We start from the raw sequence: 14,278 nt of genomic DNA on the forward strand, positions 1-14,278 counted from the left end.
CAGAAACCAGCCTTGGGAGTCAGCTGAAGTTGCAAAGCAATCCGGCCCTCCCGGGTCAGCATGACCACAGGATTGGGTGTTTTGCAACAGAATGAAAAGGGATACAAATAACTAAGGGCATAATAAGCTTGTGCCCTAGGCTGAGTGGGCCTCATCAGGGTTAGTCAAACACTTAACTGAATACTTGGGCTCTTTCATACACTAGCCAAATAATACTCTGTAGCTGCTTCCTTGTGCAGACCATCCAGTTTTGCCTTCTGCATGATAATGTCAAGTCATCAGCAAGTTTCTCAAGGAGCTGTGTTGACATTCAAGATTCATAAAACACCATTATCAACACTGGTTTCAGTGCCTCTCTACTTCTTTTTTTTTTTTTTTAAGATTTATTTATTTATTTGAAAGGAAAAGTTACACAGTGAGAAAAGGAGAGGCAGAGAGAGAGAGAGAGAGAGAGAGAGAGATCTTCCATCGCTGGTTCACTCTCGAGCTGGCAGCAATGGCCAGAGCTTTGCTGATCTGAAGCCAGGAGCCAGGAGCTTCTTCCAGGTCTTCCATGCAGGTCAGGGACCCAAGGACTTGGGCCATCTTCTGACTTCCCAGGCCATAGCAGAGAGCTGGATTGGAAATGGAACAGCCAGGTCTCGAACCGGCACCCATATGGGATGCCAGCACTGCAGGCATTGGCTTTACCCACTACGTCACAACACTGGCCCCACCTCTCTACTTCTGACATGCCATTAGCCATTCTCAGCAGCCTAACTTCTTTTTCACTCCTTAAAAACCCCAGACAACGCTCACTGATGAGGATGGTAGTTCTTGAAACATTAATCTGCCACCCTTCTTATTCACTGAGGGATTGTTAAGCTTTCTCTTTCCTTTATCCCCAAACCTTGTCCTCATTATTCTGATTTGGTATGAATGACAAGGACCAGACTTCCAGTAACAGAATGATAGTCACTGATCTCTACTTTTAGGACTACAGGGTTATACAAAATGAAATTAAGATCAGAATCCACAACATCAAAGAATCAATGTGTCCTTGTGAAATGCAGATGATTCCAGTGTCTCTAGATATAAGAATTTCAAGAGATTGACTAATTTAAAGTCTAATAGCTTTAGAGACCATTAATACATTAACATGAAAATTGATCTTTTGCTAATATAAAATCTGCAATCACCACTGAAAAAAAGCTCATTCTGGTATTTGTGCATTTTTCAGAGAGTAAAAATATCTAGGTTTAAACTATTTTTTTTTAAAGATTGATTTATTTATTTGAGAGACAGAGTTACAGAGAGGGAGAGACAGAGAGAGAAGCCTCACTGGTTCATTCCCCATTGGCTACAATGGTAGAGCTAGGCAGATCCAAAGCCAGAAGCCAGGTCTCCAATGTGGGTGTTGGGCCATCTTCTACTGCTTTCCCAGGCCACCACTAGGGAGCTGGATTGCAAGTGGAGCAGCCAGGACTCGAACTGGTGCCCATATGGGATGCAAGCACCTGCAGGCAGAGCCTTAACCTATTATGAACAGCACCAGTCGAAGCTAAGCAATTTTTAAAATTTTAAACATTCAGTCAAAAAAATGTTAATTTGATCACACTACTTATATTCTAGCAAATATAACCCACCCAGTCACATAAACACACTGCCAAACCAAAAACATCCATCATTGTAACTATTTTTTCTTATAGGTCTCTAAGGAGATTGTTTCCGTTTTAACATAAGCAAGTTATGAAGCCTCTAAATGTCTTTTTATATGAAAAAAAACTATCAAAATAAATAAATTTATCCTAGCATATTTGCTCAATGACTGAAAACCCATAAAACTGCTAGGAATGAAAAGTTTTCATGCATGCCATGGATGCCCTGTTGAAGGGCTAGAGCTCTAGAAAAAAAGGGGAAGGGGAAAAATAAAATATTTACTGGCAATAGTTAAGTCAAAAAGTATAGCAACAGAACAAACTTTAGGCATTAAAACCAAGGATAAAAATACAGAAAATCAGGACTGGCACTACAGCACAGAAGGTTAAACTGCTGGTTGTGACACCAGGATCCCATATTGAAATGCTGGTTTGGGCCCCAGCTACCTGCTTCTAACCCAGCTTCCTACTAATGTGCCTGAGAAGGCAGTGGATGATGGTCCAAGTGCTTGTGGGAGACCAGGTTGGAGTTTCTGGCTCCTTGCTGAAGGATGGCCCAGATTTGGCTATTGTGGCCATTTGGGGAGTAAACCAGTGGAGGAAAGATCTCTCTTTCTCTCCCTCTCTGCTATTCTGCCTTTCAAATAAATAAATCTTTTTAAAGATATATAGAAAATCAATGAAATTAATCTAAAGCTAAAACTTTTCATTGAGCTCAAAAGCAAAACTTTTACACCATAACATCATGTTAAAAATTAATTTAAGATTTTAAGGCTCGGCCGGCGCCACGGCTCACTAGGCTAATCCTCCACCTTGCGGCGCCGGCACACCGGGTTCTAGTCCCGGTCGGGGAGCCGGATTCTGTCCCGGTTGCCCCTCTTCCAGGCCAGCTCTCTGCTGTGGCCAGGGAGTGCAGTGGAGGATGGCCCAAGTACTTGGGCCCTGCACCCCATGGGAGACCAGGAGAAGATTTTAAGGCTCTCTAAATATTGCTAACTCTAAGTAACAGATAACAGATACAGTGTGTGTACAGATAGCTGATAGAGTAGACATGAAGAGACAGACATTAGAGATGAGGGATGGATGACTGACAGGTGGACAGATAGATGGACGTATGTTACAGATAATGGATAGTTGGATGATAGATAACTTCAAAACATTTACTTGCCATTAAATACCTTGCAAGAAAAATTCTTTCAATTTGCTTTGAAAAAGGACAACAGGTGACTTTTGTTCCAAGTCAGGAAGAAGTAACACAAAATGACACGTCTGGAGTGAGAATCCTTTAATAACTATATTCATTTCCAGAGAACAATAAATACAGGAATTGCAAGCAGTATATATAACAGTAGTATTTTCTTTAGATACAGAAAGCAGCAACTTTTTTACAACTTAAAGACCAAACACTTGTTTTTGAAAATAGCACTGAGAAAAGCCACACGATGGAAGAAAAATACTAGCAAAATGAAAAGTGATTCATTCTCAACCCTAAACACTGAGGTCCCCACTCCAGGTGCTCTGCCACAGATAAGGGGGCTGAGAGGCAGCGCTCAACTCCGTGCAGCAGTAGTCTGAGGCTGCTCTGATTGAAGCTGTTTGCCGAGATATTCCCTAAAAAATAAGAATGAAATGACAGAAGCAAATTAGAATTTAAGGAACACTTTCAAAATTGAAACACAAATACACTGTCATTATAGACTTATTTTAACATCTGAAAGTTAGTAATAGAATAGCCCTAGCAAACTAAATTTTCCACATTTCAAAAGTACTTGTACTATATGGACTCTACTCTTTGTACCCTATAAAAGTAAGTCATGACACACAACTAGTAATTCTGCAAGCATGAATGATCACAAGGCAATGTGAGCAGATTTCCCGAGGAAAGTCTACTTTCCTGTTCAGATGAAAGTTTTGTTTATTACCACTGCCACTTCCTCAATTTTAGAAGTTCAAAAAAATCAACTGAATTATGATTCCAAGTGGCCTCCTACATGGAAATTAGTATGGAAAGCACATTTCCTGATGCTAGAGAACACACCCATCTGCACCCTTGGGGGAACCTGCACGCACAGGAAGGGGAGGCCTGAGAGTAACATCAGGATCACAGATCTAACAGAAACTGTGAGGTGCACTCATTTTGCATGGCTCGGCCGAACGCCTGCACGAAGCCAATTGCACTGAACCCCCAGAACCATCACAAGCGCTGAGTGATGGGATGCCCACTCTACACATGGAGCAACAGCACCTTGGAGCAGTCTCCTTCAGAGAAAAAAACTGACTATGTACCCACAATTTAGCTCTATGTAACATACAGATGCTTCTATTCAGTCCAGGACAAAAAAATAATCTTTTCCTCTAGCCTGTGAAGGAGTTGCCCAAACTTTTCTTTAGAACTAACTAACAAGAGCCCAGAAAAATATTTTTTAAGACTATGAAAAATATTCCCTTTTATAAAAAAGAAGAAAACATGTTTCGGAGACCTAGGTTTGCATTCCAGCTCCTTCACTTCATAGACATTCTAGCCCCAGGGGTCACAATGTCCCTGCAAGGGTTCAGAGGTACTGTGTGTGATGGCCCAGGATAAGCAGCAGGCAGCATGAGTCAGCACCATCCCCTCCTGCCTTTCAACCAGCCATTCCATCGCTTCTATTTATTTATGTATTTATTTATTTGAAAAGCAGAGGAGACATACAGAGAGAGAGAGAGAGAGAGAGAGAGAGATCCTATTGGTTCACCCCCAAAATGGCTGCAATGGCCAGGGCTGGGCCAGGTGGAAGCCAAGAGCGTTATCCAGGCCTCCTACTTGGGGGCAAGGGCCCCACACACCTTCTACTGTTTCCCCAGGTGCATTAATGGGGACCTGCGTAGGAAGTGGAGCAGTTGGGACTTGAACTTGCACTCATATGGGATGCTGGCACCACAGACAGCAGCTTAACCTGCTATGCCACACCTCTTCTTGTTTGTGCCCCACTAGGAAACTTTGGGTGCCATCAGTGTCTAGTGAAAATTGCTACTCTTCCTTTCTCCAGAGAGGCCTGAATAAGGAAAAAGGAATAACCTGTGTGTTCCACCTGCTATGCACTGTACTTTGCTGTTACAGCCTAGTTCAGAGCACTAAGATAGGAAACAAGACTGAGAAAAGCAAGAAGCCCACACAACAGGAAAGGGGAAAATGACACGCAGTGGTATAGGAGAAGGAAGAAGGAAATCCCTACTTCTGAGATGTCCCAGATCCCTTAAAGGCTGAAGAAAGTGAATGGTGGTTGCAGACGCTGGGAGGCTGACATGAAAATGGTTTATGATCTTTTTTTATCCTTACAGGAAAGTTCTGATGACTGACTCACTAATTTGGGGTGTCACATCAAAGTGTATAATAGTTTCATGTTACTAGCAACTACCCAACATAAATAGGCAATGGAATCTTAATTCTGTAAATTATTCTGTAAATAGCAATGTCTAATTTATGTAAAGATTAAAAGGAAAGCCATCCTATAAACTTCATTAGAAGGAAAATTGCAAGAGTTTACGACAACTGTTCATGATGCTCCTCTGGGAAGGCCTGAAACTAAGACGTATCTGTGCTGCCAAGGTTGGTGTTCTTAGGGTGGGTGGCTGCAGGGTGGGGTGATGACATTTACCACACAATTTCCAGATCTTGCATTAGCTTTTTCTAAATGTACATAAGTAATTAAGCCTGAATTTAGATATATGCACTTCAAGGGGCTCTTCAAATATTCTGACTTTGAATGCTCCTCTGTTTAGTGTGGTTTCTTAGAAAAAAAATGTAAACAGGGAACTTAAAGACTTTGTGCTGCCTTCAATTCCTCAGCCATGGTTCTTGCCATAAAGGACCAATGTCAAGGACCTTGTCCTAAGATGTAAGTTTCCTAGACACCTGGCAAGAGGAAGTAGCAATGCCTCTAGGAGCTCACACTGTGAACTGCTAAGTGACACAAAAGGTCCTCACGGGTTTCGTCACACACAGAGGCCTCCAGATATTTAAAGCCTGGCTCATTCCCCTACCAGACTGAACCAATATTTAGGGAACAAGAGTGAATTCTTGGAGCTGGGGAAAATCACTGATTCCCAAACAGGGCATTACTGAAGGAGGGTCAAGGCAGGAGGGTATTTCAACAACAAGGAGGTGAGTTGTTCTAGCAGAGAATTTAGAGATAAAGCAAATCACAGCTCCTTTCCTGTTCATCTTCTTCCATTTGTTCTCCTGGCCAAAAGTATACATTTGGACAACAACCTCTCCTACACTCTCATTTTTTCCATATATACAGGTGCATACCAGAGGCATCTCCTTCTGCATAACCTGTGGAAAAATCACAGTCTCCTTTCCTCTGTCTGCCAAGGAGTCTATATAATTTAGTATTTGGGGGAAAGACAGGGACACAGATAGACATAAATGATGCAACTGACAACTTAGAGGCCAAGGGCCCCACATGGAACTTCGTGAGCTGAACTTGTGGAAATATAGATCACAAAATGACAAAGGCCAATCAAACGAAGAATCCAGACAGTAGGCATAGAGAAACTAATCAAATCTCCTGAAGGGTTCTTAAAATCACCATGTTTGGTGTGGTGTGGGGGTTGTTAAAATACTGGAGGGAGCTGACTAGTGCTCACGTGGAAAAGATCCTGTACTATGGAAAAGGACTGGAACTGCTGTTGTGGTGTAGAAACTTAAGCCACAGCCTACACCATTTTGCTCTTCTTGTCACTCTACTTTTCAAATAAATCTAAGTTGAAAAAAAAAAGCAAGCAAAGGACTTAATATACACAAGGGTTGGAAGGAAACTGACTCCTTTGAACTTGGCTTATAAAGTGTCATAATCTGCTCCCCTGGGCCCAAATGCTACCTATCATCAATGATAACATTCCCAAGATGAAAGGACACAAGTCCTGCCTCTGAATCCCAGTGACCCCAGGCACAGTGAAGTTTAACAACACGAACTGAGGATTGAGAATACAGACTGGCTACCACCATTCCCACTGAATCACAAGCTCTCACAGAACATTTACTTCAGGACATCCACACATTATCCCCTTTCATTGTTTTATGCCCCTGGTGAAGTAGGTGCTCCCTTCCCTAGGACAGCTGCCAGTTTCCAAAAAGAGCCTGGAAAGGTGCAGAAAATAGATGCTGTTTTCTGTTTTTCAGATTGGAAGACAACTAGAAGGTGTGAATATTTCTTCAGATTAAAGTTACATTACTATTAAGACAAAAGAAAAAATTAGTATGGATTTTACTTTAGGGGTTATAATTATAACAAAGGACTCAGGAAGAGATGTTTTAAAAGAATTATCTGAGTACTGAGTCAATCTTTCTTTATACACGTGAAGATGACCAACAAAAATTCCACTTACAATTCACTGAAAAGGAGCCTGACTTATATCAGCAATCTTCAGAAGTCAAATCTTCACTTCTACTACCTACAAACCATAATCTGAGAAGTATAAATGTTTCTCTTTGATTTCATCCCTAACTGAAATATTTTGGAATCCCAACATCTCTGAAACTGAAAAAAAGGAGTAGTCTAAACATCAACTTGCCTTGTTAAGAATCCAAAAACAGTTCACAAAGAGATCACACCATCTGGTGCAAAAGTGTCTGCATCTCCCTAAGAAATACTGAAAAGCTGCTTGCCAGTCCTATAAGGCACCATGAAGCAGCTGAGATGGGACAGAGGCTGAAGATAATGTTTGCTATCTGGCTTCCATTCTGATTTCTAGAAGCTAAGGCACCAGGAAGCATCATTAACTCAGAATATCAGAAAGGCCTTCAATGTGTTATGTACAGGTAAGCCACACTGTCATAGTTCCTTAGTTGTTTCAAGACTCAAATGTTCTTTCTTTAAAACTGTACTTGAAGATACTGACTGATAGAGTGTGACCTGTTAACTTCACCTGTGTAGTTTGAAACACATGGTAACTTCAGCTATATAGTTTAGTGCTAAAAAGCACTTGGTAAGTTTACCTATAAAATTTAGTGGCATGAAAAAAAATGAATTTTTGACTAACAAACATATCAGGCAACAAAAATCCAAAGTCTTATTTTTCTTTTGCCTTGACTCCCACAAAAGTTCAACAGAAAACCCACTATTAATAGTATTTTTGTACTATTTTCCCTAGTTTTCTTTCAGTATGTAAATTTTTCATAACTAAAATCATAGTGTTCCCAGAATTCTAAACCCCAGTTTTCTGCATGTTTATCATAATAATTAATAAAAGTGCATTTTATTTGATCTATTTGTCATAACTTTTACCTATTCTGCTTTGGAAACAAGTTAGTATAATACAGAGCATTAATAAAATCTTGTTTTCAAATGTACAAAAACAATTTATCTTAGAAAATATGAACTTTGTAGTTTTTTATAATTCTAATTTATATTTGGTAAAGAGAAAAATAGTGTAAACAATTTTATAATTACTGTCTTAATGCTAACTCACTATAGTTTAGTTAATGAATTTAGTAATTCCCCCTACTTTATCTGGATTTTGAATATTAAACATAAAGCAATTTTTGTTTTTATGAACTGAAAAAAATAGCTTTTCCTATGTAAAAAGTGAGCACATAAAAATTATTTGCATCCAATTTATAGAAACATTTAAATTCCAAAAGTAAGTACTGTATAGCCAGTTTCCACAATATTTTAAACTCAGTAATATAGTATTTAACATCACAATACAAACTATTCCTTAGTGTTTGCTATTTATTTAAACACTGTGCTACTTGCTTGAAATAAATTTTCTTCACAATAATATCCATAAATATAAATGAATCCCATTTTATAAATAAACAGCTAGAGTTTAGCAATGATAAATGACATATAAAGTTAGGAAAACCAATTATTAGCAGACAACATATCTGCTCAATTTTGCCTGACTTTAAAATTCAGTTTTAATCACTACACACTACTGCCTCCTAGTACATTATTCTACTTCCTACTGGCTGTAGAGCTATTATTGTGTAGATTTAAGCAGAGTAAGTGCAAGAACATTTCTATGTGAACCCTCAATTTATATTCTCAAATATATTTTCATAATCACTGGCCATTTTCTTTTCTAATAGCATCAAGATTCAAAGATTGACAGATTAGCAGAATTCCTAAAGAGGTGATTCATGGAATTTTTTTAAACAGTCAGTGATCCTGGGGCCAGCACTGCAGCATAGTAGGCTAAGACTCTGTCTGCAGCACTGGCATCCCATACGGGCATGGGTTCATGTCCTAGCTGCTCCTCTTCAGATCCAGCTCTCTGCTAATGGCTTGGGAAAGCAGCAGAAGCTGACCTAAGTGCCTAGGTCCCTGCATCCACATAGGAGATCCAGAAGAAGCTCATGGCTCCTGGCTTAGGATCAGCCCAGCTCTGGCCATTGCGGCCATTTGGGGGAATGAACCAATGGATGGAAGACTTGTCTCTCTGCCTCTCCCTCTCTCTGTCTACAACTTTACCTCTTAAATAAATAAATAAAATCTTTAAAAACAATTAGTGATCCTAAGAAATAGTCTACTTATGCAAGTTATAGCAAATCAGAAACAAAAGCACACATTTTAAAAGCAGTTGTATTTAAGTTCTCAGTAACAAGTTAGTTTTGTACCTGCTTACCTGATCTACCAGTGCTATCCCTACACCAGCAGTATCTTAGTAATACAGGTCATCCTGTTTGTAATCTATGGTTGCATAGAACCTGAACCTCTCAAAAAGCTAAAGCTGGCAGTAAACACTCCACTTCCTCTTCAAAATGCTGGTTCCTGATCAGCAAGTAGTTACAACCACAAGCAATATGCACAGCATGCCCCTCAATGACCACAATATATACAAATCCAGTTACACAATGTGCACAGTGGGAGATAGGTAGGGCTATGTTGTTATAATGACTTTTAAAGAGAAAGTTTATTTTAAACTTGTTACAAAGACAGCAGGAAAGCAAAGTCCACTTGAACTACAGACTCCTTTTTCTTAAGGATATTTAGAATGCTAGACTAAGTACCTGAGCGCAGAGAGGGTATCTGATCCATCTTACTCAGATCAGAGCCTGGCATAAACTAAGAGCTGAATGACTATAAAATGAAAAGAAGCTGAAGAATCCTACAAGGATCCTAGACCCTTTAAAAGGGTGCATTCTTCTCCTTAACGTGCAAAGTGCTCAAACCCCAGTAGAGACAGCCACTCTACTTCCACATACCTGCTCAAACAAAAACGTAACTTTAAAAAAAATTATACTCTGCTTATAACACAAGAATGTTCAATTAAATCCATGGTAAAGAATCAATATTTTAGGAAGCGAGTTCAATGTTTTAATGATAGGGGTGGAAGTAGAATTAAATAAACTATTTTATAATTAAACTTAAAAGACTCCTGGCTTACAAAAGTATTCTTTGGGAATCATTTCCCCCGAGATATGCAAAAGATCTAAAATAAACAAAACCATGTCAGCTAATTGTTTCTTCAATATGAATTATAACCTAAAATGGGTTTCAGAGCTAATTAAAGAATGAAGCAAGTTATAAAACACTGGCACACTACACACAAGCAACAAGCTTTGGTTTCTCTGATTCTTTTTGGTAACTAAGAATATCAGCGAAAAACCTGGGGAATTGTTAGTCTCCCTTGTCTTATTTTCCCCACATCCAACTGGTCTTCAGGTCTTACAGTCTATTTCCTCAATATACTGAGCCCATCCTATCCTCTCCAACCCTTGCTCCTGCCTTACTCAGTGGATATGCTCATACTGTACAGTGTAGCTTAAATCTGCAGCCTCCTTAATGGTGTTTTTCCTCCAGTCTTATCCTATCCAATCCAAGGGCTTCCACTGTCTCTCAAATAGTCTTGATTTAATTTTTACAGTCACTTGGTAGTTTTCCATAGCTTTCAGAAAGTAATCAAATTTCTCATCTCAGCCAAGGTGGTTTGTCATGATTGGGTCACTGTGGATGTCTCTAACCTTATTTTTAGTTTCTTAACAAGATGCCAGTGATTTGGAACCACTGGTAACACTCCAGCTGGGTCAAGGTCTTCTAACTCAACATATACAAATTCATGGCTCTCCCTTCCTGGAACATCCCCATCCCATCTTCCCAAAGTACCTTTACTGCCTACTTCCTCCTAGCAGTTAACAGCTCTCAGCCAAGAACCTTCACAGGTCTGGACCAGGCCCATTTTCCACATGGTCACAAATCCTTTCCCCATATTATGATAATGAAGTATGTTTGTCACCTTCCACCACAGGATGAACAATCTAGCTTTCCCTGCCAAAAAGGGATATCCAGAAAATTTAGATTTGTTCATATTTGGAAATCTAATATAAATGTCATAAGTATAGACCTGCCAACAACCATTGAACTTGTGTGTCAAAAAACAGTATTCAAATTAAATTAAAATGAATTTCATTTAAATAGAACCCATAATCAGGTATTTTTCAGTTAATAATTCAATAGAAGTGGTACAACTAGTTCAGTGGTTTTAATTTCTAAACATTTAAACATAAAAATTATTGGCAATATCTATGCTGTAAGAATTACTAAGTATTAACGTGCAAGGATTACAAATGATTTTTCTAGGGATTTCCCGCAAGATGCCAGAATAGTGAGGGCGCGCACTGATAGTCCTGGAAAAGATAGTTTAATAAAAGTGGAGTTACTGTAGTCTCAGGAAAAGACTCAGGAAAAAATCGCAGAGGAAACTCTTCCAGATCTAGTGGATGTGACACGGAGGACCTATGGGAAGAGCAAGGTTGCCCACCGCGTGGAAGCCCAGCCGCAGAGTCTGCGCGCCAGCGCTGGAAGTGGAGGTGAGACAAAAACCTCGGTAACCCGAGACATTGGCGGGGAAAGGCAGAAAAAGCCTAGAGGGAACGAGGCTTGAAGCCCCACTGGGGAAAGTTCACCAGGCTGACTGGAGGAGAGAAAAAATAAATAAATAAATAAATAAGGGGAACCAGCACGGACACTAGCCTCTCTCTCCACTCACCTTACAAAGCCAAACAAGACAAAGAGCAGACACCAATTTTGGACATACATAAAGCGGCGCCCGCCATCAGCCAAGCAGAAAAAACTGACTCTGGTGGGGAGAAATACCAGGTGGCTAAGACCTTGTGAAAGGGTGGAGCTAACGAACTGAGACTGTGAAAATCTGAGGGGGAAGCAAGAGAACTCACCGAGTACACAAACTCGGTAACCCTGGCAACCCCGTGAGAGACTGTGGAGAAATTCGAGACCACACTGAGGGCTGCATAAACTCTGTGTGTGGTTCCAGCGGTAGAACAGATGAATACACATAGGAGCCAGACTTCATACATCAACTACCCTCAATTCCACTCAGCTGTGTGGAATTACTTCCCAACTGAGTCAAAAAAAAAAAAATACAAGAGAGAGAGAGAGAACAATCTAGATGAGTCACCTTTGACACACCCTTAAACCTGAAGAACCAAACAGAGCTCCCTGGCCACACCCATCACAGCCTCTAAGGATCCATCAAAAGCAGATAGTCCACTCAATCTAGAGTCATAGTATAACGAGAAAAAGCACCACTGTGAAGAAACCAAAGAATATCTCCACAATGCCAAACAACAAATGCAAAAACAGAGGTAACAAGAACAAGGAAGACACTATTATGCCCCCAGATGAAAAAGACACCACAATTAAAGATCATGAAGAAGATGAGATAGAAGAAATGCAAGAAGCAGATCTCAAAAAATTGATAAGAACATTAAGAAGTTCTCAAAAAACAAATTCTTGAACTACAGAAATCCTTAATGGACAGGATAGAAAATCTATCTTGTAGTGTCAGGCAAGATGGTGGAATAGGAAGGGAGCACACTGATAGTCCAGAAAAGACAGTTTAATAAAAGTGGAGATACTGCAGGTTCAAGGAAGAGTAGGGGAAGAAACAGCAGAAGAAACTCTTCCGGAACTAGTGATTCACAGTGGACCTGCGTGGAGAGCGTGGGAGCCCACAGTTCGGGACACCAGCGGCAGACTCCACACACCAGCGCTGGAACGCGAGGTGTGCCAAACCTCAGTAGCTTGACACACCGGCAGGCAAGCAGAAAGAGGAGACTAGAAGGCCGGCGCCGTGGCTCAATAGGCTAATCCTCCACCTTGCGGCGCCGGCACACCGGGTTCTAGTCCCAGTTGGGGCGCCGGATTCTGTCCCGGTCGCCCCTCTTCCAGGCCAGCTCTCTGCTATGGCCAGGGAGTGCAGTGGAGGATGGCCCAGGTGCTTGGGCCCTGCACCCCATGGGAGACCAGGAAAAGCACCTGGCTCCTGGCTCCTGCCAGGATCAGCGCGGTGCGCCGGCTGCAGCGGCGGCCATTGGAGGGTGAACCAACGGCAAAAGGAAGACCTTTCTCTCTGTCTCTCTCTCTCACTGTCCACTCTGCCTGTCAAAAAAAAAAAAAAAAAAAAAAAAAAGAAAGAGGAGACTAGAGGGAATGACCCCCGGGGGGGGAAAGTTCACCAGGCTAACTAGAAGAGAGAGAGAGAGAAAAAAAAAGTGACCAATACGGACACGGGTTTCTGTCTCTCTGCTCACCTCTTAAAGGTGAGCAAGACAAAGAGCAGGCGCCATCTTGGACATACGTCATAAGCAGAGCGACCTCAGGTCTGCACTGGCCCTAAGCCTAGCAGAAAAACCTGACTCTGGGTGGGGTGAATAAACAGGAGATTATGACCTAGTGAATTTGTGGTGCTACTGAACTGAGACTGTGAAAAAAGAGACGGTGGGGGAGAGAACTCACGGAATTCATGTGAGTACTCTCCAGAGACGCTGCAATTCCGTAACTTTGGCAACCCAGTGGGAGACTGAAGGAGAATTTGAGCCCTCTCTGAGGGCAGAACAGATTCCCGGTGTGGTCCTTGGGAAAGAGCTTCCGATCTCTGGCTCCTGTGGGTATATCATTTGCCTGCTAACTACCTCCAACTTCATTCAGCTGTGCGGAATTACTTCCCTTTTGAATCAAAAAAAGAAAGAAAGAGAGAGAGAGAGATCTACCACGCCTAACCTGGGAGTGTCACCTTTGGCACACCAAACAGAGCTCTCAGGCCACACCCATCTCAAGCCTCTAAGGCTCCATCAAAACCAGACAGTCCACTTAATCTAGAGTCATAGTATAACAAGAAAAAGTACCACAGTGAATAAACCAAACATCTCCAATATGCCAAATAACAAATGCAAAAACCGAGGTAATAAAAACAAGGAAGTCACTATGACGCCCTCAAATGAAAAAGACACCCCAATTCAAGATTATGAAGATGATGACATAGAAGAAATGCAAGAAGCAGATCTCAAAAAATTGATAAGAACATTAAGAAGTTCTCAAAAACAAATTTTTGAACTACAGAAATCCTTAATGGACAAGATAGAAAATCTCTCTCGTGAAAATGAAATATTAAGGAGGAATCAAAATGAAATGAAACATCCAGTAGGAACAGGAAACTGTGATAGTGACGAGAAATCATAATGAAGTGAAGAATTCAATAGATCAAATGAAAAACACAATAGAGAGCCTTACAAACAGAATGGGTGAAGCAGAAGAGAGAATATTGGACTTAGAAGACAGAGCATAGGAAAGGATACAGTCAGACCAAAGAAGAGAAGAGGAAATTAGAAACCTAAAACATATTGTCGGGAA

The 14,278-nt window shown here is 40.8% G+C and overlaps 1 protein-coding gene across 2 annotated transcripts in view; it reads right to left on the minus strand.

Moving 5' to 3' along the window:
• Nucleotides 1-2,907: 2,907 nt before the first annotated feature.
• The window catches only part of ATP6V1H (ATPase H+ transporting V1 subunit H), a 113,952-nt gene continuing 102,581 nt past the window's right edge, over nucleotides 2,908-14,278 (minus strand). For both annotated transcript variants that reach the window (XM_008255525.5, XM_008255526.5), the window contains one exon: nucleotides 2,908-3,248. In XM_008255525.5, the coding sequence (XP_008253747.1) occupies nucleotides 3,188-3,248 (61 nt within the window). In that variant the 3' untranslated portion in view covers nucleotides 2,908-3,187. The remainder of the gene's footprint in view (nucleotides 3,249-14,278) is intronic.

The sequence above is a fragment of the Oryctolagus cuniculus genome, chromosome 6 (genome assembly GCF_051225735.1).
Source record: "Oryctolagus cuniculus isolate XC-2025 breed Fujian yellow rabbit chromosome 6, ASM5122573v1, whole genome shotgun sequence".
NCBI classification, from domain to species: Eukaryota; Metazoa; Chordata; class Mammalia; order Lagomorpha; family Leporidae; genus Oryctolagus; species Oryctolagus cuniculus.